This window comes from Agelaius tricolor, unplaced genomic scaffold (genome assembly GCF_023055355.1).
Source record: "Agelaius tricolor isolate 1412-34295 unplaced genomic scaffold, bAgeTri1.0.p SCAF_11, whole genome shotgun sequence".
Lineage (NCBI taxonomy): Eukaryota > Metazoa > Chordata > Aves > Passeriformes > Icteridae > Agelaius > Agelaius tricolor.
Genome location: NW_027269271.1, coordinates 14,671,447 through 14,699,173, shown reverse-complemented (window position 1 = coordinate 14,699,173; position 27,727 = coordinate 14,671,447). Strand labels below are relative to the sequence as shown.

Genomic DNA, 27,727 nt, shown 5'->3' with positions numbered 1-27,727 from the left:
ACTTCCTAATTTATCTAACTGGGTCACTGGTTTACTGAGGTGCACTTCAGGGAAAAATTCTGCTGCTGCTTAGTCTGATATTGAGAAGTTGCAAAGGCTTCTTCCCTACAAGAAAGGTCATTAGCATGAAGTCTGATGTATAAGAAATGAGCTGTATGCTAATCCTAGGGTTGGCAGCGTGAGTAATCTGAGCACGAAGGGAAAGCTCAGGCTCGGTAGGCATGATTCATGCAATCCTACTGGAGTCTGCAGAGGTCGGTGTCTGAACTGAATCATCTGCATCTGATGTTCCTTCTCTTCTTGCCCAAGAGAAGGAGGGAGCCTTAAACAGCCCTGCACCTCTTTCCCCAGCAGACTGATAAAGCTCCTGACCTCACGTTTGTAAGGCTTGTGTTCAGACAAGGAGCAGGGATCATGAACAGTGTTATTCAGCATTGGCAGCTGGTGTAGGTCACTGATATTTCATTTGTGTTATAGATAACAGCAAGCTTGGAAGCTTTTTATAGCTACCTAAAATGTTATCTTTAGTAATAGAAAATAAATTCATATTAGGGCTTAAACTTGTTTAAACTTTTAAAATCATCAACATGCAGTAACAGGCCATTATTTGCAACATTCCTTTCTGCTGTTTTAGTTAATTTCATTTGATTTTTCTAAAAAAGGAAAAATTTTGACCTTATTGAAAGCAGCATTAATTCTGTCACTGCCTTCAATGGGCCTAGTATTCAACATCAGTGTCTATATTTGTAAGTCTGAATTTAGAACAAGTAGGAGAAAGCATTTGGTATGTTACAGACAAAAGTCATCTACAAGCTGTGTTCCATGCAGAGTGAAAAATTATATATATTTTGTCCTATATATACATGCTTATCCAATTTTTTTAAAACTAGCTCATTGAATCACACGTCTTAGAGTTAACAGATGGATGGTGTCTTTGTACAAGCTTCTACTTGCACTGCTGGACAGAGCAAAAATATTTCTCGGAAGTAAAGTTCTAATCCTACAGACTTATCTGGACCAAGAACAATTTTTTTTCATAGAATTTGGCAACCAGGCTCTCTTCAAATGGCAAGAAGCTGCACGTAGGCCTGCATATGAGCTGTGACTCTCATATGGCTTCCAAAAGTCTTAAACCTGCCCATGTCCTCTAGTCTAAAAAGCAAAGGTTCTAGGAGTAAAGGTGAGCAGGCCATGCAGTGAGTTAGATCAGGATTTGACACAGAAGCTCATTATACTTTTCTGGCAGTCAGCACCTACCATGTCCACATTTTGTTATCTTCTAGAGCTAATAAACTGTAATTTCTTAAATGCACTTTTACAACCTGTAAAATCAATTGCTTCATATAGTTACACTTCTACTTACAGTTTTGGATTACATGCGCCATTCTAGTTTTAAATTTCCATTTACCCTTCATATCAGTAGGTTAGTAGGAGACAGACTGGAGACTTTCTTTTTACCCTGGCATCTGTGGCCTTGTATGAGACAGTGACTCCTTCGTGTATGCTTGTAGTGATGTACTAATGGGCAGGCAGGGACTGTTCAGCCTCTATCAGCCCTCCGGAGCTGAGATATCGATACAGACTTAAGTTTAGGTGATTTATCTTTTTAAGAAATATTCACTAGTATTAGCATATAATAACTAAAATTGTAAATACGTTTACAAAATCACCCTTAAATGGGTAATAGTGAAACGGCAGTGAAAGAATGAAGTCTTGAAAAACACCATGGTGCGAGCACACAACCCCATGCCGGCAGTTATGCACCTCTGGCACGGCAATAAGGTAAGGGCGCTCAAGGGCGCGCTCGGAGCGCGCAGCGCGATCGCCGCCGGGGCCTGGGGCAGGCACGGTGGAGGGGACGGCCCGGCGGCCGCGGCCGCTGCTCCCAATGACATTCCCAGCGCGTGCCGATGTGAATGGCGGCTCTGCCTGAGCGCGCAGGTGACACAGCCGCGCCCCGCCGCCCCAGGGACGGCTTCTCCCTCTTTCGCCGCCAAATATCTGGGGAGCAGAGCCCTCCTTGGCCAAGCTCTGCGTGGGCAGGCGCGACCCCCGCAGCCGCGCCGCCGCCCCCGAGGCACCGCCCGGGGTCCGGCGAGCCCCGGGACGTGCGGGCGGCCGGCGCTGTGCCCGGCGCTGTGCCCGGCGGCGCAGGGCGAGGGCCGCGGGGCGGGCGCGCCGCCGCCGCCGCTCCTGGTGCCTCCGCTCGGGCGGCTCCTGGCGGCGGCGGCGCTCCGAGCCCCTCCCGGCCGGCGGGGACGGCGGCGGCGGGGCCCGATGGCGAGACCCGGCGCTGCGTGCCCTCCGCCCGCCCGCCGGGTGATGGTGGCCGCACGGGCGCTGCTCTTCTGGGCGTTGGTTTACAGCTACTGCGGGGTGTGCGCCTGCATCGCCGGGCTGCGGCTGCTCTGGAGCATCGGCCGGCGCCCGGGCGAGACCTTCCGCTGGGTGGTGCGGGAGAACCCCCCCGCCTGCCTCAACGACCCTTCCCTGGGCACCCACTGCTACGTCCGCATCAAGGTGAGGGCGCGGGCGGGGGGAGCGGGCCCGCTGGGCGCGCAGGCACCCACCCCCGTGCTGTGCAAGGCACCCCTGCCTGCCCTGCCCTGCCCTGCTGTGCCGGCTGCGCTGTGCATGGCACCCCTGCTTGCCCTGCCTGGCTGTGCGGGATGCGCTGTGCATGGCACCCCTGCCTGCCCTGCCTGGCTGTGCGGGATGCGCTGTGCATGGCACCCCTGCCTGCCCTGCCTGGCTGTGCGGGATGCGCTGTGCATGGCACCCCTGCCTGCCCTGCCTGGCTGTGCGGGATGCGCTGTGCATGGCACCCCTGCCTGCCCTGCCTGGCTGTGCGGGATGCGCTGTGCATGGCACCCCTGCCTGCCCTGCCGTGCTGTGCGGGATGCGCTGTGCATGGCACCCCTGCCTGCCCTGCCGTGCTGTGCGGGATGCGCTGTGCATGGCACCCCTGCCTGCCCTGCCGTGCTGTGCGGGATGCGCTGTGCATGGCACCCCTGCCTGCCCTGCCGTGCTGTGCGGGATGCGCTGTGCATGGCACCCCTGCCTGCCCTGCCCGGCTGTGCGGGATGCGCTGTGCATGGCACCCCTGCCTGCCCTGCCGTGCTGTGCGGGATGCGCTGTGCATGGCACCCCTGCCTGCCCTGCCCGGCTGTGCGGGGTGCGCGGACAGCCCGCCTGCCTTGCCGTGCGTGCTCGCACAGCTGCACAGGTGCATTCAGCACCTGCCTGCGTTTCCCCGGCGAGCGGTGCCGTGCCCGGCCCGGCTGCGGGCCCTCAGGCCGGGAGGATCGGTGCCCGGCCGGCCCGGGTGCGGAGCCCTGGGCGGGCGGTGAGCGGTTCCTTGGCCCCGGGTATCCCGGGGAGCCACCGCTCCCTGCACCGCCTCTGCTCTCTGCTGTTTACGGTTTGCCCAGTTGCACCGGCGAGCTCGTTTCGTGCACCACTGTTACAGGGAAAACGTAGAGCAAGAAGCTAATTGCTGACCCTCAGATTGTACGGTTTAAGCCACCAGTCAATTTCTGTACTTGTCTCAGGTCTCTGTGATTTGCTTCTTTACTGAATGCTCTAAATGAAGTTATATTAGCTAGGTTTCTTCTGCAGCTATATGTGAGCAGAGAATGCATAACAAGTTTTGTCAAGTGCTATTTTTCATAAAATAAGCATAAAGATCTCTGTTCCCAGGGTTCTGTGCAGATGGTTTTGTGCCAGGTAGTACTAATATAAATTAGTGAGCCTCAGTTTGTCATGATTTGCTTGTTTTCTTTTGCTAACATCATTAGGAGGCATGTGTGGGCTTTTTACTCATATGACATGTTCTTTTTTTCCTGTACCACAAAGCAGTAAATGAACAGGCTGCTGGGGAAGTGAGAAGGGTATGACAGTAACAGAAGAGCATTTGGGGGCAAATCGAATTGCTGTCAATATGACAGTTGATCACTCATTTCAGGAAGTAAGAAACACTTGCTGTTGGATAACAGCAGGCTAATGGATTACTTTCCAAACACATATATCCTACAAATCCATTCAAATTTCAATAAAACAGCCATTGTTGGAAAAGGTGGCAACATCCTATGTCTGTTCTGGAGGTTGTAAAAAAGGGAACAGCAGCAACTGAAAAAGTCCAGGATGGGCCATGTGATATTTAAACTGCTGCTGTACACGTAGGAATAGCATTTTCAGGAGTAAAGGAAGTTCCTTAAAAGCAACAAATAGATTAGAATAAAAACATGGAGGGTAAATCCCAAGAGGATGCTGACTGAAAGAAGCAGCATGGAAGAGGGCTTACCTATTACTCACTAAATGAGAAACTGTGGAAGAAGACTGAGAAACTTCTACTTTTTTAAATAAGAAAAGATTAAAGACAGAATGATCTGGAGAATGATACAGATGATGTAATGGCCCCAAAATTTATTGGGAATTTATTTTTACCTCTAGGGACCTCAAGTTCATTGGCATCCCAGAGATGAAACATCAATGTAATTAGGGGCAAAAAAGAAAAAGTCCCTATTACATCCAGAGCAAATATTAAAAATCCAAATAGTTCCCTCTTCAGAGTCCTTTCAAGAATGAGGATATAAGTTAATGGTTTTGGAGCTCGTTAGTGACTTACAAGTGTAAAGATATGTCAGAGCATTTGAAGCATCTTGGCAAGAAAACCTTTTTTCATGCATTTGTGATCCTTGCCCTGATATTAGCTCTTGATGTGTAGCAAAGGCATGGGGTTTTTCTTTCTTTTTTGAAATAGCAGAGACAGTGCAGGCCTTGACATTTGTTCAGGAGCTGTACAACCCTTCTTCTGCAGTTTCTTTCACATGACTTCTAAACAGTATTTCGTGAGCTAACTCCCAACTTCCCTATCTACTTCTGTGTCAGAATTCAGTAAAACCTCTAGGTCATGATCACAGTTTATTTAAATTCTACTGGATTTGACCTTCAGTCAGTGCAAGCTTGTGTACATCCATTCTCTTCAATAGTATTTCCGTGTACAAGCAGGCAACTACAATAAGTAAGTTGCCTGCTTGTAATTCTCGTAAGACCCAATTCCTTAAAAGTTGCATCAGAAACTGACTATTGACACGGCAGAAAGAAGATTATAACATTAAAGCTTAATTTTCTGAAGTGAGTCTGAAACCTAGAATTATAAAAACTAGCAAATATGTCTTGCTTTCTGGTTACTTAATTTTGATTGCTTTTGGTTGTTAAGAATCCACGTGGTTCTTTATCTATCATGCCAGAATGCAATGTGATGGTTTTAAATAGTTGCATAATCTTACCAGCTAACTGAAAGATTGGAAGTGCATTTAAAGTATTCTGCATTTTAAAGTCTTTCTTTAAAGCAGATGACTGGTGTCAGTGTGAAAGCAGTGTGCTTGCTGTGACAATAACCTGCATTTCCCAGTGGCTGTGCAGGCAGTGCTCTGTCAGAAGTGTTTGTGTGCTCAGGGCTGGGCTGGCACACAGGCGCAGCCAGGCAGGTACTGGGGATGGTCCTTCCTGGAAGGAGCTGTGGTGGGTGTGCAGGGTGTGGGACACTCAGCATTGCCAGGGTGTAGCAGATACCTGATCTCAGAAGTAAAGAAGGCTTCAGCTTCAAAACTGATCATTTGATATTATTTTAGGTTCACTATATTGTTTCTTAGAATATGATCTGAAACCATCATAATTCTTAAATCCCAAAGTAGCAGTTCTAGGCAGCAATAAACACACTTCTTTTTCTCTTATTTTAGGATTCAGGGTTACGATTCCACTATGTGGCTGCTGGAGAAAGAGGCAAACCACTCATGCTGCTGCTTCATGGCTTTCCAGAATTCTGGTAAAACTCCCTTCAACATTTTCTATTATAAAAGAGGCTGCATAAGATACCCAAGGATGAACACCTCTGCTTAAATATCCCCAGTGCAATCCCTTATATGTATTTATGAATACTAATGGCATGAAGTTTCACTAGGCAATGAACCATTGAAACATCTTTTTAACTGCTGCATCCACAAAGAAAGTTCCTTCAGACTAACACAAACCAACCATCTTTTTTGTACTGTCAATCCATTTTTCCTCAGGTATGTACCCTTTCCTGCAAACTTTGTGAAGGAACTGCTAATTTTAAACAAATTTCCTGTTTGGGTAGTACTTGTACTATATGGCTAAACTTATGAATTATAGCAGAGGGTGTTAAAATAAGGATCCATTATATGTTAAGTGCAATCAGGATTGCTCCATTTATTAAAAATACTACACATTAATTTTTAACTAGGGGAGGGGAAGAACTATGAGTTCTATAGGCTATTGTGCAGCCTAATTTCAGAATGCTACTCAGGGAAAAAGGTTCTATTATTAGTTCATCACAAGACGAATGATTAATCAAACCCAATCCTAAATGTTTGTTTATAACAATGAAAAGCAGTCATGTGTCCAATGATGTAACCAAATTGCTCAGGCTGTCGTTGTCAGGTTTAACTAGTGAAGCATGGCTTACAGAACTTGCACAGGAAAAACAGTAAGGGAATAAGGGGAGTACTAATGCCAGAAATACAGCAAGGTGAATGATCCTTTTCCTTACCAAACTCAGCTGTGGGGCTAGAGGCCACTGCTGGAGCTGTGATTTTCCAGTCTGTACTCAGGTCATACCATGCTAAACTGACCCAAGTAGGAGAGGTCAGTTCTCTTCCCTCAGCAAGTTCCCCTAGGTACTAATGCCCTTCAGGGTGATGGGACAGAGCCACATTTCTGTTAAGTTAAATTTTCAAAGAACATTATTCTAGTAATAAATTGCTATCTAAAATTATTAAAGCTGTAAACTTTGATTGAAAGGACAGTTAGATGGGTCAGTGCATATTCTCTTCAAACATTATGCATATCTTGAATAAAGCATATTCTAACACAGGCAATGAGAATACAGCTGATTTCCCCTATGGGGGAATAGTAAAAGAGAAATTAGCATTTTATATACATATTCTACTGAGATTAGGTATATTATTTTTAAAAAAGCATAAATTCTTACAGTTTACAATAGTGAGTCATGCTATAAGTGGCAGCTACTAGATTGTTTTGTCTGACCATTCAAAGGGATGAATAAAAAATCTGTTATGTAGGTCACTGGGACCACCAAGAGTTTCTATCACTGTTTTTAAAAAGAACACTATATGCTAATAGTCTGTAAACTAATCATATTACCAATATTTGTGTTAGGTTATTCATTCACTCAGTGATTTCTTTTTCATTCAGGAATAGTGATTGTTCTGAGAGCACGAGATAAAATAACCACAATTTAAGAGAGATGTAAAGCAGCAGCAAATTTGTATTGTTTGTCTAGGAAAACAAAAAGGATTTTATCCACAATTACAGTTCCTAATGTTAATAAATCCTCTGCCTTCAAATGTCTCAAGGTTATAACTAGGACAAATATAACCAGACAATACTGACCACTAAGAGTGATAGAGAATGTCTGAAGGTGACAGATCACTAAAGAATGTAATACACCAGAGCCAATGAGGGTTTTAGATGCATAAGAACTTGAAAATCAGTACATGGTGGAAGGTCAATAATAAAATACTTGAGACTGGACATAATGTGTTGAGGTAGCTGAGTACTTAAAAGTTGTGTGTGAGCTGCTACATTTTATACTACTTGCCCTTTAGAAAAAATATGATCAGAAAGTCTCAAAATAGATTCAAGCTTATGAACATGGAGGCATTCACAACATTTCCAAATTCTGCTTGCAAAGCAGTTGTCCAATATTTATATTTCATATGGGATAAAAGGGTTTATTTGAATATAAAACCTACACATTTGATAGGTCAGACATTTGGAGACTGATGGACTGTTGTGAAAACAGAGGATGAGAATAGCTTGTAGACATTTTCAGAAAACAAAAATAGTTGATTTATGTATTTATGGGCCTGGTTCTTTCTTCTTACTGAAGTATATAGAATAGCTGCAACAGTTACCATGGCAAATTCAGCTTCCAAGTCATTATATAATGCCTGTAAAAAATTCATTCCCAGAGATCTCAGCTAAACCTTGTCTTCACATTATATAGCACTGAAATGAAAATGTTCTGTTTGTTTATATGAAAACAGATTCATACCATTGAGTGTTCCTGTAACCTTATTTAAGTTCAAAGTCGCTAATAGGCTGGAGGCAAAGGGAAAGTGGAAGAGCCCATGGTCTGATACAGATGTTGTTTGGATTAAGGTAGAATTCTGTGCATCACACTTACAACCACTGATGATCCAAATGTTATATATCCTTTCTCTGAAACTGTTGAAACAAGCAGAAATAAAAGCTAGATCCTAGCACAGAGGGATGCAGTCACTATTATATATGTCCTGAAGGATCATGTTTTTCCTACATCTTTCTAGTACAGTGTAAGATAAGACGACGTCTGTCTTGGTACTGGCTATTCTAAAATTTATTTGGTTTCAATAACAGCTGAAGGACAGGTCGTTCTTACAGGTTAAGACCCACCATTTTCTTTTTATTTTTGCTTCATAACACACATCCAGCCACTACATACAGTTACAGAGTGAGGAATAGCCCAGGCCCTTGCCTGAGTTCTTGCCTTTGTATGCCTTTTGATGTATGTAATGCTATCACTCTTTTCCATAGAAACCCAAGGATGAAATACTCTGTCTAGTAACAACACATTGAGAGAGCTTGTTCTGCAACAGTTCTGGTACAGAGACACAGATGAAAGTGTACACAGGATAAATCCTATAAACTTCACCAAGATCATTTGTTATTAACTGGATTTCTTTCTTTGGTTTATTTAGTGTATGAATTATCTGATATTCTTTTTCTGAATAGAAAAAATTGCAAAACACGGCTGTGAGTAAGCCAGGGAGAAGAGGAAGCTTTTCAGGTCTTACTTTTTTGATGCTACTATGTCTCAAAGGATAAAGTCCTCCCTATGCTCTGGTTTATGCCTTCTTCCTTTGCAGCAAAGGGACTGTGCCAGACTCCAGGAATTGTTGAAAAACCCTGGCTCTGGCCATGTCCCCTTTGTGGCAGCTGCACTTTGTTACTGGGGGATTCAAGACAGGAGCACAAAACTACTGCAGCCACAAAGGACCATCAGCACAGCACAGAAAGGAAAAAGAATCTCATAGCAAACAAAGCCATGCTAGTTTAGCCTCAAATATTTGGGTGCAAAAGCATGGAGTGCATTTTTGGTATCATACTGCTTGACCTTGTAACTCCAACTTTTTTTCCCCTTTGTTAGGTATTCTTGGCGCCATCAATTGCGGGAATTTAAAAGTGAATATCGAGTGGTGGCCCTGGATTTGAGAGGTTATGGAGAAACAGATGCTCCTCCTCACAAAGAAAATTACAAGTTAGATTGCCTGATAGCAGACATAAAGGATATTTTGGAATCTCTAGGTGCGTTAGTAGAAGAAAAATCTACTTGACTCAAAAATGACTTAATTTTCTAGGAAAAGAAACCCATATAAAGATCTAGCACTGTTTTTTGTTTGTTTGTTTGTTTGTTTGTTTGTTTTAATATTAGCATTGCAGAGGTGTAAAAATCTAAGGATACTAATATTATTAGGACAATTATAAATGAAGAAGTGGTTTTTTCTAATTACAATGTGTATGTCTGCATAAGCAATACGTGAAGATGATTTTTTCATCAGGAGTTTTGAAAAGAAAATTCCTATGTACTGTAAAATGCAGTACAAACCTATGGTTCTTTTCCTTAAGAAGTCTTTCCTCCTAATCACTCGCCTTAGTGGATAATATTCTGAGTTAGAGTCTTAAAGAACTTGCAGACCAAGGAATTTATATCAGATGACATTCTTCTTGCACAAACAAGACATAATAAGTATTGTGGGCCTTACAGAGATGGTGAGAGTTCATCTGCTGTATTGGGAAAAGAAACTCCAAAAATGCTACCCTTTGCACAATACTACTCCTGTCAGTTCTCAAGAGCTGAATCACTCTGTCTTACACAACAGTGAGAGCAGAAGGGAGAACAAGGGGCACACTGCTCTCCGTGGCAAATACACAGGGTAAAGGCCTAGAGCTGAAGTGCAAAATTCACCCCTCCAGTTCAGTTTGAAGTGTCCCTGTTTGGGTGATAAATTGTAACCCCTGGTGAAGGCTATTTCCCTTCCATACCAAGATCAACACAAGAAATTAGATTGTCATTCTATGAGTAATTTTGATTCCCTGGATATTCTAGCCATAGTAAAATAACTTACTGCATTTCATATGGAGAAATAATAAAGCAGTGATTCAAGTTCTGAGATTTGAATTTAGGATTTGCTTTGCTTGTGATGTTTGAGTATTGGCAAAAGATTGGGCAGGCAGTCCCCACACAGTGTTGACATTTTCCAGCCTTTGCTGGTTGTGTTAATCTCCATGGTAATGCCATGGTTATGCTTGAGAAGCTCTCAGCATAATTCAATTTCAGAGGGATTTAAATTTTTTTGGGAAAATCACTTCAGAGCCCTGTTATCTTTGTTTGTCCTAATCTCAAGTTAAATTCTTTTGGAGAACTTGATTATATCAAAAGTGCTCCAAAAGATTTCTATCCAAGAGGGTTTATAAGGTTCTTTGACAACTGTGTCCAAATCTATGTCAGAATTCTAAACATCTTGGCTTTTATATGTTTCATTTGGAGTCTGTTGCTCACCATTCCAGTCCTCAATGAGGAGGGTAATGGTATCTGACACTAGAATATGTTGTTTTCCAGAGTGGTTTAAGAAGGAGTGTTAGAGCTTTCAAAACACTCGGTCACTATTCTGTCCATGCCCCTTCTATTGCTGCTGGAATACAATTTTTATTGATGGAAGAATAAGTTTGTGAATGTCCAGAACTTACAAAATTGCCAACAAAACAGCATATGGAGAAAAGCTACAGGCCTCCTAAGTATATAAATGGGAGTGTTTACACATACTATTTATATGGCTACTAAGTATAATGCCCACCTTTTGCATAATGATGCCACTGAAAGCTTAGATAACCTCTCATATTCAGCAAAATACATTAGGATTAATTTTGTTCTGGAGGTGCTCAGGAGATTGCTCAGTCTTCTTGTCTGCAGTTTCAAATTCCAAACTCCCTAAACACGGCAAATGTACGTGTGTTATAATGACTGCAGGCTGAAGTGTCCATCTGACCCTGCACTGGCCAAGATGTGAACAGGGTGGCCATCTGCATACTGAGTGACTTTAGGGTGACATGGAGGTAGTAGAGTTAAAGTTGAATCAAGTCCAATTAAATACTTTGACATATTTGTAAATTTTTAAACTATAACAGTGCCCTATTTTTTCTGACCGTTAGTAATGGAAGTGGTGCAGTATTAAAGTTACATTAATGAATGTGCTGAACCACCTATTCAGCCCAATAATGATTTTATTGTATGAGCTGATTTCTGTGGATACTAATTCCTTTGAAATAAAAGCATGTGTCTGTGTTTATGTGGTAGGATACAACAAGTGTGTGTTGATTGGCCATGACTGGGGAGGAATGATTGCCTGGTTAGTGGCCATATGTTACCCTGAAATGGTGACTAAGCTGATTGTGGTTAATTTCCCTCATCCTTCTGTATTTACAGGTAAGTTTGACAGTAGTCTTTGTTAATGCAAACTATCTGCATCTTGGTCATGATTGTGCTTGCTTTGAGAACCAACAGCCTGCCTCAGTAGATAAGCTCTATGGCTCTCACAGTCTGGACTGTATTTTGTGAAGCAGTAAGATATCAAGTGTTTATTTGACCTCTGAAAACAAATCTATTGTAGGAAGTGCGAATACTTGCCACAAAAGTTACAGATTTTTTTTTAATCCTTGAGGGTCCACAAACATAATTTTCAAACACATGAATCTGGTTTTTTGCATTTATCACTGTTTATCACTGTTATATATATCAGGAAATAATTCCCAAAGATGGATGTATATTGTATTACTCTTTGGTAAAGGCTGCACTGCATTATTAAATCTGCATAAGCCTGTCTTTGTATGAATGTGAATCAGACATTAGAATTACATCCTGATTTAGGTGACAAGTGACAATTTGTGATCTGGTACAATATTCATTGGAAGAAGTCTTTCCAGGCTACTTAATAGATGATCAGGAATATACCAGTACTTTGCTGAAACATGACTTGTTTTGCTATTTGTTGTGTGATAGAGTTGAGTTTGTCTACTACCCAGAATTACAAAACATTTCACAGGAATTATATAAACATTCAGCAATCGAAAGGAAAGTACTATCTCACTAATTTGAATTTTTCAATTGCTGGCCTTACCCTATCTCCATTTAAAAAGTCACCCTATTTCCCCATAAATAGCTAAGAATATTCAGCAGAACTTTAATTTTCATTTCAATTGAAAGTAAATCTGACCTTACACTGTGGGATCAGCCACACCATCCATATTTGTTGTTCTCACAGTGTTCTTGGGCACCTTTCTAAACTAAAGAACATTTTGCCAGGTGGTAAATCCACACTCACCATGGAGAGGTCTGTTTTCCACACGAAAGCAGAAGATTTTGCCGTGTTTTCAATGAGAACAGGAGCGAGGCTGTAGAGAAGATAATTGCATTTTATTATAGTATTTGTTTGCATATTTGTTGAACTACAAAATCTGTTCTGTACCTTAATGAATTCTCCCTACATCAAATTTATTCTACTTTGGGTGACCAAAAGAAAACACACTGTTTATAAATAGTACAGAAAAGTAAAGTGATCAGTGCTGACAATGGCCCATCAGGAAAATATAATGGATAATGCAATTTAAGAATGTATAAGATATGAAACTTTAGAAGATAGCTAACACTTCAATTTCTGTTGGCTTAAAACCCATTTTTATTCACAGTCAGAATTAATATTTCTGAGAGATGTCCTGTGTTGGGAATGTGGTTTTTTGCATTCCTAAATTTACACCTGTACAGGAAAAGTTCTAGACTTCCTAGTAGCTGCACCCATTGTGTGCTTGCTTTGAGGAAGTTAAGTATTTGAATGTCAGTGTTGGCTCTTGAAACTCACTGGAGACACAGATTTACAATTAAAAAAAGAACAAAACAGTCAATGCAAGTTTGTGCTAGATAGATAGATAGATAGATAGATATAGATAGATATAGATATAATTTTCTTTTGCTATATATGCTATGTCTAAAAATGACTGTAAAAATCTTTGAGAAGTGGTTCTATGTAATCTTGATTACAGTTCTTGAAATTGTCATAAAGACACTGTTAGAAAAATTCTATACTTCAATGAACAGTAGTGATGCAGTTTTTAGAATGTCAGTGGATCATCATCTACGATTTCTGTGCATCACATCATTGATGAGAGAAATACCTATTTATGCCTGTTTTTCCGTATCTGGAAAAAAAATGCTTTGGACTAGCTACACAAATAGATCTCTAAGTGAAAAACTACCATGGAATTAAACTCTCCAGTGCTGCTGTCCTCACCTAATCTTTGGCAAACTTTTGTTTTGCTCGCTGTTTCTAATAACATTTATAAAAGAAGTACCTTTTAATGGCCACATCATATATTTATTCCTGAAACAATAATCATCTTTTGTCACACAGCATACTTTAATGTAATATTTTTAAAACATTCCTTTAAGTTTAAAAATAGTAATATTACTAGTAATTTTGTTTGAGCCATCAGTTTTCATTTTTAATTCATGGACATTTTTGTTTCAGAATACATTCTACGACATCCATCACAATTGATTAAATCTGGTTACTACTTCTTTTTCCAAATGCCATGGTTTCCTGAATTCATGTTTACACTAAATGATTTCAAGGTGAGCAAAATGAATGCTCTTGTTTATATATGTAACTGTGAGTAATGGAATAATTGCCACCTACATTGATCCCTTCTGATGTAGTTATAATTACTGGAAAAATATGGAGCCTTCTGATTTTTCTTCTTAAGCTTTCTATAAAGTAGCATACAAGTCCATAGAGTCTCTGAGATGAACTCTTACTTCTGCATTTCTGGGAGGTGCTGAGGGAGGTACTTTTAACCTCAGCACTGCAGTGCATTACTGCACCTAGAGAGTCAGCTGGTTTCACTTGTGCCCGCACCAGAGGGACACCGCTGATGCCTGGGGAGTTCCTGCTGACTTATCTGAAGTTCCTGTGTGCAGTGGGACATCCTCTTATCTCCCAGAGCCTGCCACAGGGCAGGCAGTATGGGAGGCTGGGCACTGCATCCAGCCAGGTGATGAATTGTGCCCGAGAAGCCAAGGCCAGCCCTCTGTATAACCTTAAACGTGAGCAGGATGCGATAGAAAAGAACAACAGTGTGGGACACACCCTCCTACACACCAACAGCCCGAGCACAGCTCCCCGTGCTGCACACACGGCACAGCCAGCAGGGAGGCCATGAATCCTCCTCCCTCCTGCCCTGCCACCTGCTGGGGTCCATCCCAAAAAAACCCCACGGGCCTGCACTTGCCTGTCACAGGTAGCAGGGCAGGATGCAGTGACTTGGTAATACTGGTATTTCTCTGTACTTGATTATTCTGGAATAAGTTCTACTAGAGATGTTCACCTTGTGCTTTACGCATAGCTCTCTAAAAACTCATTTGAACCATTCATTGTACTTTGAACATAGATTTTATAAATATGCATAAACAGATTTTAGAAAGATGTGTCCTGTTGAAGGAGACAAATCACATTTTCTAGCTATCTTACATAATAGCTTTTTCTTCTTGCTTTTTAGGTTCTGAAAAGTTTATTTACCAGCCAGGCCACTGGAATTGGAAGGAAAGGCTGCAGATTAACTGCAGAGGATATTGAAGCTTATCTCTATGTCTTTTCACAGCCCGGAGCATTAACAGGACCCATTAACCATTACAGAACTCTTTTCAGGTCAGTATAATAGTCCCAAGCAAAGGAAAATATTCTAGAGAGTCCCCTGGAGCCCAGAGGTGTTACTGCTGCTCCTCTCCTGCTGCTGGACCAGAGGAAACCCCCAGGTGTGTTCCTGAAGCCTCACCAGGTGGGCACAGGCCCGGTCAAGCAGTGAGAGGCCAGGTGTGTTCTGAGAGGTGTCCACACAAAACAGCAAAACAAGCAGAGTGCACAAAAGGAAAATCTTTGTTTCAAAATCTAATAAAGCAAAGACTCTTCTTCACTCACAGCCCCCATGGCAATCCCAAAAATCCACCTCTAAATAATACTTTAAAAATTAACACCAATTAATTGTTTGCACTACAATTCATATTATGATAATGTCTATCAAGAGCTTATTATATAACACTACTAGATGATATGGCATCCAAGTATGTTACCTTACTTGTAACTTTACAAGACCATATCTGGCTCAATTGTATTGTGTTTAGGCTTTTTCTGTTTTTCAGAAAGGTGGGAGAGGCTTTTTATAACTAAACCTAAAACTAACCTAACTTGTTTTGGGTTTGGGGTTTTTTTGTTCCTTTACTGGTCTTGGCAGGCTCACTTCATAGAGTAAAACAGAGATAGCATCATAATAGGAAATATTTTTGCAAGGTTAGTATTTATTTTCTCAAACAGCTTTCTAATGGTTTTAACTTTTCTGAAAGGAGTTGGCTGGCCTTAGAGACAGACACCACCTTTTTTACCTACCAAAAACAGGGCCAGAAGGTCTGAACTCTGCATATATTCTACTTATAGCATTGACTTGGACTGTATCAAGAAGTGTGGCATTGAATTTGTTTTTCCTTTACCATCTCCAGTCTTCAGCAGTGATACATGTCCTGCATGCTTCTCCAGCAAAAGACCAGCTTCCCAATATCCTTTCAAACAGCAATTCCCTTCTTTCCCTAAACTCAGGCAGTAGATGTTTGAAGTAGAATAACTTTTCATTTTCCATGGTCCAAATTGACTGTCACCTTTATTGCTCTTTCTGTGTCACTGTCAGGAGAGCAATCAGCAGGGAGAACACTGTGAGGGAAACAGGGACCTGAGCTAGGTGCTGCCTTGTACAGGCTGAGACAGAACTGGAAGAAGAAGGCAGAAGGCTAACCCCAAGCATGGCTGACAGTGGGGAATAAATGAGACGGCTGTGCTGGTAACAGTACATTATTAAAGCTGTGCAGAGAGCAGCCGATGCCATCAGCTGGGATGTCCGAGGGCCGCGGCGCTGCGTGCCCGCCCAGCGGTTCCCCCGCCCTGCAGCAGCCCCGGGCAGGGCCGATGAGGAGCTCAGAGGCGCCAGCGCCCCGAGCCCTGCTCGTTCCATCGGCCGCACCTCGCTCCAGTGCATGTGCACATTAACCAGCTGCTCCTCTGCCAGCAGCAGTGACGTGCCTGTGACAGCTGAACTGCTCCGGGACTCACAGACAAATGGAAGAGATGTGGACCTTTAAACTATTGTTTCAGGCCCCTTCAGATTCAAAAAAGAAAGTGTAGTATCAGTTATAAGTCAGAAAGTATCTTCACAGCTATTAATTCCTCCGTGTGTTTTGAGTGTATGTTTGTGCATTGTTTGCTTCATTCTTCTAATGAAAGTACACCTGCACTGGATTCAGAGAATCTTATTTAGGTGCTGTCAGCCACAATGCAGTAAACAAAAAGATCAGTCACTCAGTTCTTGCCAGCAGTTCTGATGGTCACACCTAATGGGATGGGAATTGTTAAATATGAAAACTGGATTGGAATTTTCCCTTTCTCTCATCTAAGTCATTAAGCATCCATATATTTGGATGCTAATGACTTGTATTCACCATAACTCCCAGTGGGCTGATACTGGTGACCTATGTGTTAAAGAGTTCCGACTCATTACAGTCCACTTGGAGGTGCATTCTTCAGAGCCTCATTTTTCTGGAATATTATTTCCAAAGAGAAAATAACCTACTTCCATCCATCACCAGCACATCTTTTTATAAATAGCACAGTGGTCATTCCTTTCACTATATATTAAATACAAACACTTTAAGAATAAATCCATAAAGCTTTTATATCATGCTTGGTTAAGAGAGATAGGTAAGAAGCTGAAACTTGAATTTCTTCTTATACACCATTTGTTTAGAAAATAGCATTAGCTCTCTTGTAACAGTTAAAAACTTCACTGTTTACAGAGAAACTGTATAACAATGCTGAGGTCTGAGGGTCTGAGAAGGTCTGAGTCTGTTTTTCAAAGACTAATATTTCACAAATGGAACTTTCCTTTCTAAATGAGAAATCTGTGCATTAATTGTTACTAAAGGCAATTTCTGGAAATTTCAGGCATGATATAATTTCCCATATTCCGGACTGAACAGAAATATAATGCAATTCATAGGCAATGAAAAGTGACCAAAAAAGCCTATGAAAAAAAGCCTGTAAAAAGCCTGATAGAGTTTACCTAAGTCAGGCTGCAAACATTGCAAGGCACAAAACAGTAAACTGTACAGTGGTGAGAAAACACACGTTAATAGTGAAGAGATACAGGATACTGGAGTAAAAGGTGAAGAGATTAGTCTCAATGCACAGAATCAGATATTAGATTATCAGTTTTTAAAATTGGTACTATGAATAAGCTGTGGTTCAGTGGGTGAGGTCAGGTTGTTTGCAAAATGAGATTTAAATCCACTGGTAGAAAAGGCCCTTTTAAGAACTTTTGTAATCATCAATCAAAATGAAATTACTGTCTAAAGTGATCTTTTATTAACATTTCTTGACTTTGCATGTAAGTAGAGAGGAAGAATGTCTTCAAAGTCTCATTTTATTTGTTTTACTTTAAACTAAGACATGTCACCTTCTTTTTTGCTTTTTTTAAAGAGCATAGTCTCTATGTTTTATTAAATAAGACCTAACTAAGTGTGTTTTATTTTTCAAGCTGCCTGCCTCTGCAGAACCATGAAGTTATCATGCCAACCCTGCTGTTATGGGGAGAAAGAGATGCATTTATGGAAGTTGAGATGGCAGAAATTACAAGGATTTATGTTAAAAATCATTTCAGATTAACTATTTTGTCAGAAGCCAGTCATTGGCTCCAGCAGGATCAACCTGACATAGTGAACAAGTTGATATGGACCTTTCTTAAGGAAGAGACAAAAAGAAAAAGAGAATGACTGTTTGTACATGTTTTAAGGGGTCTAAATAAAAGCTCTTCGGATTTAAAACCTAATTGTTATCAGGGCCATATTTCCAGCCTGCCTTCTATTTTGAGCTCTGTTAGAGAAGTGTTTTCATTGTACTGTACATTTGGACACTAATCGTACAGCTAAAAGAAGTGAGTATGAGAATATATGATACCAACATTGGTTTTACCTGTATACTTGTATTTTGCACATAAAAACACCTGCCTTAAAATACATATGTATTTGTACAGAAAGAAAATCATGGAAAGTTGCTTGGTTTTGTTTTCCCCCTTGCTTTACAGTTGTAATGTGTGGTGCCTTTTACAAATTTATAATGAAACAATAGAGTGGTGCCATACTGAAGAAAGTCACAAGTTTTCATTCTAGATTTGCCTGAATTTTTTTAATGTATTTTACCATTAAACAGTAACTCTTTTTATCTATATTTTAGCATACTGAATGATTGAAAATTTTCTGGGTACGTTTCTAGTCTTCAAGTGAATAATGATCCGTATCTTGTTGTATTGTTGAGTGCAGCTGCTTTGCGCAATGTGTTTTTCTTTCTTGACTAAAAAATGGGAAACCTGTACACTCCACATGTCTGAACAAGAACAATGGAAAATTAAGATATAACATGTATCAAATCCACCTCTGTCTAATAAAATGCAACTTACAAGACTCCCTTTACTTTATCTGTCTTCCTATGGAGAGATTTGCTGAAGCTAAGAACTGAGTTTGAATAGCTGAAGCGTCTGGTCTGGTATTCAGCCTGGACACTCATGCTATGATTGTTGTCAATTTTTGAAAATAATGCCTCATTGTTGGCATTATCCTTCCTATGTCAGCAACTACCGTTCTTGTCTCCAAGAACTGCTGCCAAGTTCCTGTGTTTATAGGAGAGAGAGACGCAGTGATTATGAACACAAAGGGTAGAATTAACTTGCGTGTGATGGCAGGGGAGAAGAAAAACTTAAGCTAACTACAATGGGAAAAGAAGCAAAAATACAAGACCGCAGAAATGGTGTCACCTGCCTATCAGGTTTCCAAAGCCTCCCTCTCCACCTGCAGAGCAAGTGCAGTGCCCTGGAATCAGAGGTGAACAAGAGGCCACTGAGGGAGGCATCAGGGCCAGGTGAGCCTGAGCAACTGTCCACACTAAAGTAGAACAGAGCTGGGAGATGCTGTGGAGTCCCAACACATCCCCACACTGCCAATTGGGTCATCCCTTTCGAGCCACTGTGTCCCACTCGGTGTGGGTGCACTGTAACCCTCAGTGTAATCCTCTCCAAGAAGGACTAAGCGGTGCTGCCTGCCCAGCGCTAGCTCATGGCTGGAGACCTGCTCTCATCCCCAAATCCCAGCAGAATCTCCTCAGGATCACGACAGTGGTGTTATATTTGCTTCTTTCCATCATTTCAAGCATTTTCAAGCATTTTCCCCTGAATACTTTCAGCACTTATGAACGCAAATGGTTATGTGCTTCTCTTACTTACACTATGAAGCTGGAAAGGCTCTCCCTTGTCTCAGGAGGTGGCACAGAGAGACTTCTATCACCTGTGCAGCAGTTTTGCTGTGGCAAGACAGACAGTGCTGGGGAGTAGGGATTGTCCTGCGGAGCACCGGCTGCTCGGAAACCGCAGCCCGCCCCGCTTCCTTCCCCGCGGCAGGTGCACACGGCAGGGGCGGCCGCAGAACGCCGGGCCCCTCACACGAGGGCGCGGCGCTCGGGGGACGCGGCGGGAAAGGCCTTCGAGTGCGGGAACGGCCCTCGAGTACGGTAGCGGCCCTCGAGTGCGAGAACGGCCCGCGAGTGCGGGAGCTCTCCGCGGTGGGAACGGCTCACGTGTGCGGGAGCGGCCCTCGCGTGTGGGGCGGAGCCGCGGCCGGTAGGGGGCGCACTCCTAGCGGCACCCGCCCTCGGCCCGCTGAGGCACCGCCCCATCAGTGAGGCCCCGCCCCCAGCAGGGAACCCGAGGGGAGGGTGCGGCCTCCCCGATGGGGGCGGGGCCAGGCTGGCAACATCGGCTCTCATTGGTGGAGGCCCCTGCTGGCCCCGCCTCGCAAGCGGCGCGAGTCCCGCGGCGCTCCCGCTCCGGGGCCGGTTACTGCCCGCGCCCCGAGCGCCGTCCCGGTGCTGTCCGTGAGTGCGGCGGCCCGCCGCCAAGGCACCGACTGTCCGGTGTCTGTCGCCGTGCCGGGCGCGGAGCGGAGTGGCGGCCGGTACATGGCGCGCTGCGACGGCGGCGCAGCGCCGAAGGGCCCCGGCCCGGCGGCGGCGGAGCGGCAGCGGCTGAAGGAGGCGCTGGCCGAGCAGCTCCGGCAGGACCTCGACAGGTGGGCGCGGGGCGGTGGCCGAGCTGGGGCGGCGCCGGGCGGGGCGGGGACACGCGGTAACGGTGCCGTCCCGCAGGCTGCTGGCGGAGGGGACCCACTCCGACGTGACCTTCCAAGTGGGCGACGAGGAGGTGCGGGTGCACCGGGCGGTGCTGCTGGCGCGGGCGCCGCTGCTCTGCGAACGTCTGGTGGGGAGGCAGCTGCAGCTGCACGGCCTGGAACCCGCGGAGTTACGGGAATTGCTGCGGTGAGTGCGCGGCCGCGGCAGCATTGATGGGCCGGCCTCGGCATCACCGCTCCTGTGTCCTGCCTCTTCCTTTTCTCCCAGTCCCAGCACCTGTTTTAAAGCTTTTCCCGTTCAAGGCAGTACTCTCGCAGCCTTCCTGCAGAGTTTGCAGAGGACTTTCTGTAACTTCTTCCTTTTCCTCTGCCTTTTCCCTTCTGCTGATAGCACATGGCTGTACTCTCCACCTTAGCGTGCTTTTGTTTTGTATGTAAAGGACTTGTAATAGAAAAAGAAAAAACAGCAAAAAATCTTTTGAGACTGTCTGTGCCTACTAAAACCCTTTTCAGGAAGAATCCCAGAGGAAAACTGCAAATAAAACCAACTCTCAGCTCATATTTGAAAAGGTTATGGTATAGGAATCAAAAAGAACTTCAGCAAGTTGGATGAAAATGCATTAAGTTCGAAACTCATCTCTCAAGTCCTAGTGAACCATAGGCCAAACACAGTCTAGCTTTGGTGCAAGCTGGGATCCCAGAGGGAGGTGTGTGGGCTGGCTGCTCCCCAGGGACTAGTGCAAGGGCCAGCATGTTTTTGCACTGCCAGCTATTTTCCCGGTGCCACATATGCAACATCTCTCATGTCTTGCTCCAAACCTTAGGTGAGTTTCATGAGGGGTGTTGGCTGGTGCTGCCACCAGACCTTGGAATCCTCCTTGTAAGTTCCTCTAATCCCTTTTTTATATTGCCACCTACTTTCCCTAAAACAGAGTTGGTGTTAGAGCACTTACAGGAATGCACGAGGAGCAAAGTAGTAGAAAGAAATCATTCTGGGATATCGCATGAATTCAGGATGTGCCTAGAAAATGTATGTACTTGCAGGCTCCTGAGACTGTTGCCAACAGCAATGGGATAGTGTTGCAGTTGTAAGTTTAGTCCTTGAAACACAGCCTAATTATGAAAGAGAACTTTCTGAGCTCAGAGTAATATCTGAAACATAGAATCCTTGTAGTGGAATCCTTGTAGGTTGATTACAGGCATTTGCTGGGTTACTGCCACAGCGTGGCAGGAGAATTAGCAAAACAAGTGGTAAGAAGCAAAACAGCATGGGTTTTGTCTTGTGTTTTTCCTGATTTCATTGTTACTGTGATGCCATTAATTTCTTTCACATTCATCTAAGTAGTGCTACAGAAGAATTTCATAGAGAAGTAGGAGAATGCAATTAAAAAAAAATGAAATTAATTTTGAAACAATTATTCTGAATAATTATTTATATACTGTTATATCAGTGGCTTGTATTCCTAATGCTAAGCACTTAATATGTCACTGATACTTGCTTTCAGTTTTGTCTGGGTTTGCTGTAAGGCAAGGAAGTTCTTCATGTTCTCTAAAAAGCATGGTATTGGAAAACACCTTTAAACTCAGCTCAACTAATTGTAAAACTTGTGTCTTTTTACAGTGAGTTTAGAATCTTCAAATGAGCTCCCCATGTGTACAAAGTGTGCTTTGCAAGAAAATTGCTTTTTCTTAACTTAGTTTTCAGTGCTGTTTGATACTTCACCATTTGAGTCCTCTAACCTAGCACATTCTGTGGAGATTGATGCTTACAGAGTGCACTGAAGTTTGAACTCATTTGCACCAAAGAAAGGATTGGTTGAAAAGAGCCTAATCCATTGTTCAGGTGATCAAGTAGTATCAGTGGCTGTTCAATCTCAATGGTTTCTTACTGTTACTTCGTAAGTGCAAAACAGTGCCTTAAATTGGAGCTTTAGTTTTACTGGAAGCCAGCCTAGTTCTTGGAGCATGTAAACTGCATGATGAGTTGTAACAGAGACCTGTAGCTGCAGCTGAGCTTCTGAGAGAAAGTTATTTCTTCTATAAAAGTTCTGGTTTCTTGTATATATGGAGAAGTAGAATACTAGTAATAGTTTTGCAGAGTTCATCAAAGCTATAACAAAATCTCATTCCTTTTCCTGTTTGTATTCAGCTTTTTGTATTGCAGCTTTTTATTTTCCCAAGTAAAACTTATCTTTCCATGGGGATTTGGGGACTTTATTTTCTCACAAGCTATATCTGGCCTGCCTCTCAGTGAGGCATGCTTCCTGTGGGCCTCTGTCTCCCTTCATCAGGAAACTTGAAGTGGGCCATGTGTCACTTGGGTGCTGAAGGCTGTGCTCCTCTTCCCTCTTGTTTGGAGCAGGAGACAGGACATAGTAAACTTCATGCTGATCTTTCTGCATAGCTTCAGCACAAAGTAGATGAGCAACTAAGCAGTGCTTTGTTTCCCTCTGTACACTTGCATTATCTGAGGACACCAAGAAGAAACTTCTGGTCCCCAGAGGTGCAGCATCCACACTGTAGACACTATGCATGCTACATTTGTCCCAGATGAAATTAATGCAACATTGACTCTGCCCTCCAATAGCCTTCTGTCATTCTTCAGGGCACAACTAGAAAAACGTCAACAGTTGCAAGTACATTGATGGCTGGAGATGCTTGCCTGGGCAGGGTTCTGCAGCGTGCCTCAAGAAGAGAAACTCAGCATCCCTGAAGGATGGCTGTCTGTCACAGATCATTACTGTCTTGCCTGCTGAGAGGCAAACTGCTTTTTATTTTCTCTTGCAGTTGGACAAAATACTGCTTTAGCAATAAAAATCTAGATATTATCTCTTCATATTTCTATTAGAGGGTCTGATACAAGGAAGGACAGAGAAGGACCTAATGACGGTGAGATCCAGTTAAAAAGCAATAAATGCAATCAAATACAAAGGAATACGATTGTCATTGTGACAGTTACTGCCACAGGGGTTAGTTTGCAATACCAGCAGTTGATTTAAAGACCAGCCAAGCCTTTGACCGTGTTATGCTTGCAGAATTCTGTATCAGGCAGGACAAGGATGCTACATCTTGTTTAAGTGCAGGCAGAAACCTTTTAGAAGGTAGCCTCTAAGACAGCATGATGGCAATAACTTCTTTCCATAGAGTCTATGTATGCACACCTTTCCTTTGTATAAAAAGTCTCTTTTAGGTTTTTCTAGGGTCTTATCAAGGCATTTTAAGGATTTTTGGGGTACTTTTAGAGCTCCTTTAAGACTATTCAGGGTATTTTTAGGAACTTTTTAAAGGTTCTTTGGGGATTTTTCAGGATATTCAGGGTTTTTTTAATAGCTAGGGTATTAATAAAATAAATTAATAAAAGTGTATTTTAAGGGTATTCTGAGGCTATTTTTAGGGTCAGGATGAGTTACAGGTAGGGGTTGAACAGTTTTTTAGGGTTTTTTTAGGTTTTTTTCAGGGATTTTAAAGGATTTTTTTTTTTTTTTTTTTTTTTTTTTTTTTTGGTTTTTGGTTTTTTTTTTTTTTTTTTTTTTTCCCAGGAGTTTTTTAGGAATTCTCTGGGAATGTTTAGGATTCCTTTAGGGCTTTTTCAGAAACGTGGTGTATTTATGATCACTTCTCTCACCAGACCTGGTTGCAATCAGCACTGGATCCCAAAACTGAAGGAGAAGCCTTGTGTGGACAATTCCTCCTTCAAGGCTCAGCTCCAGTACCATGCTCAAGACCTGGCATGCACATGCATTTGGCAGGGAGTAGCAAATCAAGTGAAAGAACATTTCAGGGTTTTTTTTCAGCTGATTATTTAGGAATTTACTTGGAATAAGCTTCCTCCCCAAGAGGGATTTCAATTCTACACATGCACAAAGAGGAGAAAACATGAATGCAGCGTTGAGACAGCTCCTTGCTGAGAGCAGTGGTTTTAAGGTTAAGGCCCTTGTATATCTGGGAGGGTGAAACCTCTGTGTTCAACCCTCTGGGATCATCACTTGGGCTTCCTGTGCTTCTCAAGCTCTCAAAGTAAAATTGGCCCACCAAACTCATCTTTGTCTCAATCCTAATCCCTGCATCATCCTTCAGGTGTATTTCCTCACAATGAAATTGGAGTAGAAAATGCTTTAGGAAATGCTTTGCAGCCCCTTCTTCCCCAAAGGCCCAATCTGCTTTAATTAGGAATGCTCTCCAAGCACAAGGTTTGGATGCAGCCAGTGAGACTCACATTTCAGAAGGACCATCAATGCTCTGATAAAGACACAGCACTTTCAAGCAGGCTGTTGGGACTGAGGAGGATATTTGAAACCTGTTGACATGCAGTTCTAGCAGAAGTGCAAAATATAATGCAATGTAGTAGAACTGGAAAATGAAATGCTGTTAGACAAGGCTGTTCCCCAAATTGGCCCTGCCTGGATCCAGCTGCCCTGCAGCACAGCCTTCTCCCTTTCTCCTCACTGCCCTCTGCTCAGCACCAACCCAAGCCTGGGCTATTTCAATTCCTGTCAGACACAGAGCAGCTGATGGGCAGCAAATGCAGCCTTCCCAAAGTGGCTGCCCATGGCCCGGCCTGCAGGGCAGAGCTCAGGGAGGAGGTGGCAGCTTCCTCAGTGGCTTTTCATGTCCTCTCTCTGCCATGCAGACACTGGCATGCATGGCACGGCTCTGTTTTGGCAGCCGGTCCCTTGGCAGGGCTGGGTGAGCACAGGGTGAGCTCTCTCCTCCTTGCTGTGACACCTGGGCTGGCAGGGATGACACAGTGACATCAGCCAGCCCATGCTGCCTGTGCCATCACCTGGCACTGAGGTGTTTGATGAGAATCCTTTCGCTGGGATTTTTCTCCTGAGAAGCCTCAGAACAGAAATGGAACCAGTAACAATCTGCTGGCTGTGCAGTGTGGGCTGGAGATGGTTTAGCAGCAGGGGCATCTTGGACTGGTCTCCTGTGCATTGTTTCTACTTGATGACCAATCATGGTCCAGCTGTGTCGGGGCTGTGAGCAGTCCCAGGTTTTTATTTTTCATTCCTTTCCAGCTTTCTGACGTCCCCTTGCCCTTTTAGTACAGTTCTAATATCTCATTTTCTTTGAATATAATAAAGATCATAAAATAATATTTTAGCCTTCTGAAAGGTGGAGTCAAGGATCTCGTCTCTTCCCTCGTCCTGGGGACCCTCAAACACCACCAGAATCACTGGCTTGATCGGGTCTGGGCAGCACCAAATAAAATTCAATAAAAAGCTTTAAAAATAGAAATATTAAAAAAAAATTAAAATAACAAAATTAATTTAAAATAAATGAAAAACAAAACAAAAACTGTAAAGTGCCGTAAAAGTTCCATAAAAGGTAGTGCCGTAATGCAAGACCTTCAAACACCACCACAAACACCAGCTTGAGTTGGTCTGGACAGCACCAAATAAAATACAATTAAAAGCTTTAAAAATAGAAAAATTAAAAACAAAAATTAAATTAAAAAAAATTTTAAAAGCTTTAAAAATAGAAAAATTAAAAATAAAAATCAAATAAAAAATAAAATAAAAAAAAGCTTTAAAAATACAAAAAATAAAAATATAAATTAAAAAAATTAAAAAATAAAATAAAAAGATTTAAAAATAGAAAAATAAAAAAATCAAATAAAAAAATAAAATTAAAAAATAAAATAAAAAGCTTTAAAAACAGAAGAATTAAAAAAATAAATAAAATGAAAAAATAAAATAAAAAATAAAAAGCTTTAAAAATAGAAAAATTAAAAATATAAATTTAAAAAAATTTAAAAATAAAATTAAAAGCTTTAAAAATAGAAAAATAAAAAATAAAAATCAAATAAAAAATAAAATTAAAAAATAAAATAAAAAGCTTTAAAAATAGAAAAATTAAAAATATAAATTAAAAAAAATAAAAAATAAAAAGCTTTAAAAATAGAAAAATTAAAAATATAAATTCAAAAAAATTTAAAAATAAAATTAAAAGCTTTAAAAATAGAAAAATTAAAAATATAAATTAAAAAAAAATAAAAAATAAAAAGTTTTAAAAATAGAAAAATTAAAAATATAAATTTAAAAAAATTTAAAAATAAAATTAAAAGCTTTAAAACTAGAAAAACAAAAAATAAAAATCAAATAAAAAATAAAATTAAAAAAAAAATAAAAAGCTTTAAAAATAGAAAAATTAAAAATATAAATTAAAAAAAATAAAATAAAAAATAAAAAGCTTTAAAAATAGAAAAATTTAAAAAATAAATAAAATTTAAAAATAAAATAAAAAATAAAAAGCTTTAAAAATAGAAAAATTAAAAATATAAATTAAAAAAAAAATGAACAAAAAATTAAAAGCTTTAAAAATAGAAAAATAAAAATAAAAATAAAATTAAAATAAAATTAAAAAATAAAATAAAAAGCTTTAAATATAGAAAAATAAAAAATAAACATCAAATAAAAACTAAACATCAAATAAAAAATAAAATTAAAAAATAAAAAGCTTTAAAAATAGAAAAATTTAAAAAATAAAGAAAATTTAAAAATAAAATAAAAAAATAAAAAGCTTTAAAAATAGAAAAATTAAAAATAAAAATAAAATTAAAAAATAAATATAAAAGCTTTAAAAATAGAAAAATAAGAAAATAAAATTAAAAAATAAAATAAAAAAATAAAAAGCTTTAAAAATAGAAAAATTAGAAATAAAAAAATCAAATAAAAATAAAATAATAAAATAAAATAAGCTTTAAAAATAGAAAAATTAAAAATATAAATTAAAAAAAATAAAAAGCTTTAAAAATAGAAAAATTAAAAATAAAAAATAAAATAAAAATAAAATTAAAAAATAAAATAAAAAGCTTTAAAAATAGAAAAATTAAAAATATAAATAAAAAAAATTAAAAGCTTTAAAAATAGAATAATAAGAAAATAAATACAATTAAAAAATAAAAAAATAAAAAGCTTCAAAAATAGAAAAATTAAAAATAAAAAATCAAATAAAAATAAAATTAAAAAATAAAATAAAAAGCTTTAAAAATAGAAAATTTTAAAAATAAATAAAATTTAAAAATAAAATAAAAAATAAAAAGCTTTAAAAATAGAAAAATTAAAAATATGAATTAAAAAAAAATGAACAAAAAATTAAAAGCTTTAAAAATAGAAAAATAAAAAATAAAAATAAAATTAAAAATAAAATTAAAAAATAAAATAAAAGGCTTTAAAAATAGAAAAATAAAAAATAAACATCAAATAAAAACTAAACATCAAATAAAAAATAAAATTAAAAAATAAAAAGCTTCAAAAATAGAAAAATTTTAAAAATAAAGAAAATTTAAAAATAAAATAAAAAAAAGCTTTA

General features: G+C 40.6%; 2 protein-coding genes across 3 annotated transcripts in view; both read left to right on the top strand.

Annotated features, from left to right (window-relative positions):
* Positions 1-1,568: 1,568 nt before the first annotated feature.
* EPHX4 (epoxide hydrolase 4) lies at positions 1,569-18,694 on the top strand. 2 transcript variants are annotated; one of them, XM_071436304.1, is made up of 7 exons: positions 1,569-1,782; positions 5,745-5,830; positions 9,236-9,393; positions 11,444-11,572; positions 13,668-13,771; positions 14,695-14,843; positions 17,773-18,694. In XM_071436304.1, exons 1-7 carry the CDS (start codon positions 1,726-1,728, stop codon positions 18,005-18,007), a joined length of 918 nt encoding a protein of 305 aa, XP_071292405.1. In that variant the 5' UTR covers positions 1,569-1,725; the 3' UTR covers positions 18,008-18,694. The 2 variants fall into 2 exon arrangements, with proteins under 2 accessions (XP_071292405.1, XP_071292404.1); XM_071436303.1 differs by lacking the exon at positions 1,569-1,782 and adding an exon at positions 2,134-2,520.
* Positions 18,695-20,020: 1,326 nt separating this feature from the next.
* BTBD8 (BTB domain containing 8) overlaps positions 20,021-27,727 on the top strand; it is a 48,041-nt gene continuing 40,334 nt past the window's right edge. The window contains exons 1-2 of the mRNA XM_071436302.1: positions 20,021-20,350; positions 20,427-20,597. Of these exons, the coding sequence (XP_071292403.1) occupies positions 20,241-20,350; positions 20,427-20,597 (281 nt within the window). The 5' untranslated portion in view covers positions 20,021-20,240. The remainder of the gene's footprint in view (positions 20,351-20,426; positions 20,598-27,727) is intronic.

What these genes read in the sequence shown, in the direction of transcription:
- EPHX4 (XM_071436303.1), top strand. Translation starts at nt 2,278, where the DNA reads ATGGCGAGACCCGGCGCTGCGTGCCCTCCGCCCGCCCGCCGGGTGATG. An exon ending in TCATCCTTCTGTATTTACAG is followed by an intron (nt 11,573 to 13,667) that starts GTAAGTTTGACA and finishes TTTTTGTTTCAG; the next exon opens with AATACATTCTACGACATCCA. An exon ending in CATTACAGAACTCTTTTCAG is followed by an intron (nt 14,844 to 17,772) that starts GTCAGTATAATA and finishes TTATTTTTCAAG; the next exon opens with CTGCCTGCCTCTGCAGAACC.